General features: G+C 36.4%; 1 protein-coding gene across 1 annotated transcript in view; it reads right to left on the minus strand.

Moving 5' to 3' along the window:
- LOC109851261 (probable 2-oxoglutarate-dependent dioxygenase At3g49630) overlaps positions 1–2,770 on the minus strand; it is a 20,463-nt gene that overhangs the window by 15,444 nt on the left and 2,249 nt on the right. The window contains exons 2-3 of the mRNA XM_020421315.1: positions 2,380–2,504; positions 1,832–1,859 (exon numbers count right to left, since the gene is read on the minus strand). Coding sequence (XP_020276904.1) covers positions 1,832–1,859; positions 2,380–2,504 — 153 coding nt within the window. The remainder of the gene's footprint in view (positions 1–1,831; positions 1,860–2,379; positions 2,505–2,770) is intronic.

Raw genomic sequence — 2,770 nt, forward strand, 5'->3', positions numbered from 1 at the left:
TCTTTTTTCAAGGGGGCAAAAAAACTGAATACCATCACTGTTGTTATCTGTTTGTGGCAAACATTCTCAAGTCAGTTGTATCTATCTGCGATGTATTGGCACCTATTTTAACAATTTTGGCTACATTTGATTGATTTGGACATGTCAGACACCAGTGGCATATGAATCCAGTGAGTTCAACACAATCTTTTCAATCCCGGTCATAATGCATCACAATCCCAAATCTTCGGTTTAGCTCAAGACAATAAAACTTAGCATGAACTGAGTGAGATACAGATAGACATGACACAAATATATGGTTACAGAAAATTTCACCCAAAAAAAGCCTTATCTCTATCAGGTCCTTTCTTTTTCAAAATCTTCAATTCTTCCTTACATTGTGGAACATCACCCCCAGTTATCTCGCTGGAATTACAAAATGATCTCACTAAATAAAAAAGTCATGCCTAGTAGAGGTGGAAGGTGCTCTGGTGAGATCCTCATGGACAGAAAAAAGATTGCAATCTGTATGATAATAATCAAGTGACTTCACTTCTTCAGTCCGAACAAGAGAAATCTATTACACAAAATGGATCTCTTCTATTTTTAGTCAGATTTTCCATGCAGAACATCAAACGGATTAAAAGGGGGAAGTGACCCTTGACACACAACAAATGAGGACTTATATATCACTTAGTTTAGGCTCCTAGTCCTAGAATATGGTCCCTTGGGCAAATATACAACAAACATCATTCCCAAATAACATTTTATTATTATGAATAACTCGTATATAGACATAAGTGAAAATAAAGACTCAAACAAAGTATTGAATAGTTTTGCTTACATGAAAGTAAATACATTAACCTGAATGCATAAAAAAGATCACATCCAACTTTTGAAGGTAAAATTAATGCCTCAGAATTTTGCAACCAATCTGACCCTCATTATTTATCAAGTGTGTAATAAACTCCAGAAGTTTGTCCAAAGCGCATGCTAAAAAATTATGTGATTGCATGAGTTATAACACTATGCCATGCATAAATAGTACAAGATCATTTATTAACTATTGCTTCCCGGTGTGAGCCAAAAAACTTGGCAGAATACTCTTCATCATCTTTCTATATAAAAGAACTAACCTCCAAAGGTTGCTTCATTTCCTTTGTGATATTCTTTTATAATACTAATAATTTCGACGTACCAACATTCTTAAATGCTTCATGTTAGCTTCTTGGATCCTCCAAATTCCTGAACTCTTTTTAGTTCCATTATCCACAACGTTGTTCCCACAGTAATTCCTCCATCAAGGTTCTTCTAGCATAGCTCACTGATAATAATCATTAGAGATTTAAGAGAAGCATATAATTATTCCTTGATCTAAAGGTCACGATAAATTTAGCTTTCTACCTAAAGCAATAGCATGATTTCTTAGTTATTACCCTCCTAGACTAACTAATGGATCCCATTCTGGCATTTGTTTAACGCAGCCTATCAAACAAAAACAGTTTAGCTGACTGAAGAAGAAAGAAAGCCCAACAAACAGATTAGAGAGGTTATTCAAAAAACTATCAATCTTCTTTTTTTTTTTTATTACTAGGGAACCTTGGACTGTTAGCAGGTTACCTAGGGGGAACCCCGCGTTCAAGAAACTCACATGGAGCACCTCAGGCAAGGGGACTTTGCCTTAATACCAGGGGCCCATTCCCAGAATGGCCTGGGCATCTTATGCGGCCTAGTGCCGCCCATAACTGGAATTCCCTTTCCCAGCACAAGACAATCCAAGTAAACCCCGGGCCTTGGTAACCACCCTCCCTACCAAGGCCAGGGTGAAATTGGGGGACTTCGAACTCAGGACCGCGGGGCATAAGACCCCTAAGGATTCCCTTCAAAGGCCAGTCCACTGAGCCCACCCTCGGGTGGTATCAATGTTCAATTTACCTATTTCAGAAACATTTTGTGGAACACATTTCAAGCTAGCTGTTTTAGTCACTTCTGCCTCTGACGAAGTATGGAGAGCTATATTTACAAATATGGTAAGATACTAGTCAAGGAAATATTCATGAACCACTGAACCTAAGACATTCAGGAATCACATCATTAAGAACACCCACATTTTCTGAATCTTCCGTCTAATGCAACATGCACCAAAATAATAAAATCAAGCTAAGGGATAACATTAAATGCCCAAAAATTAAGAGCAAGGATTAAACATGTGAGCTAACACCATGCAAATTAACAATTGTACTTAATACTAAGTAAACCATTATGTAGATGCAGGTTTAACCATCATATGGCAACAGCAGAATAAAATTATTTTCTAAATGGTTGCATTTTACAGTAAGTAACACCTGAATATTCTGTATATTAAGTTGCATTCAATATTACTAATGAAAGCACGTTAACTGACAGTACCACATAAAAGAAACCAGCCCCTTTGCAAGCCTCGTCCAACTGTCTCACAACTTTAAGTACCCCTTCATCTTCGGCCATCTTGGGATCATTAAATTTCTCTAGAAGAGGACTGACATCTGAGGGGCGAGAGATTTATTAGTAATAAGCGGAAGTGTATTAGAACCTGACTTTAATATAATAGTATGCAAAAGCATAAGCATATATATATGAAATCCAAATTCTTCTGTGTGCATAATATAGTCATATATAAATAAATAAATAAGAAAGGAAAATTGATTCCATCTCCTGCACATTTTCAATCATGTGTTGTCACTCAAATTGACTAGTCAAAATTTAAAAAAGCCCTAATTCTATAATCTATCGTATTTAAGAACTACTTTTT

This window comes from Asparagus officinalis, chromosome 8 (assembly GCF_001876935.1).
Source record: "Asparagus officinalis chromosome 8, Aspof.V1, whole genome shotgun sequence".
Taxonomy (NCBI): domain Eukaryota; kingdom Viridiplantae; phylum Streptophyta; class Magnoliopsida; order Asparagales; family Asparagaceae; genus Asparagus; species Asparagus officinalis.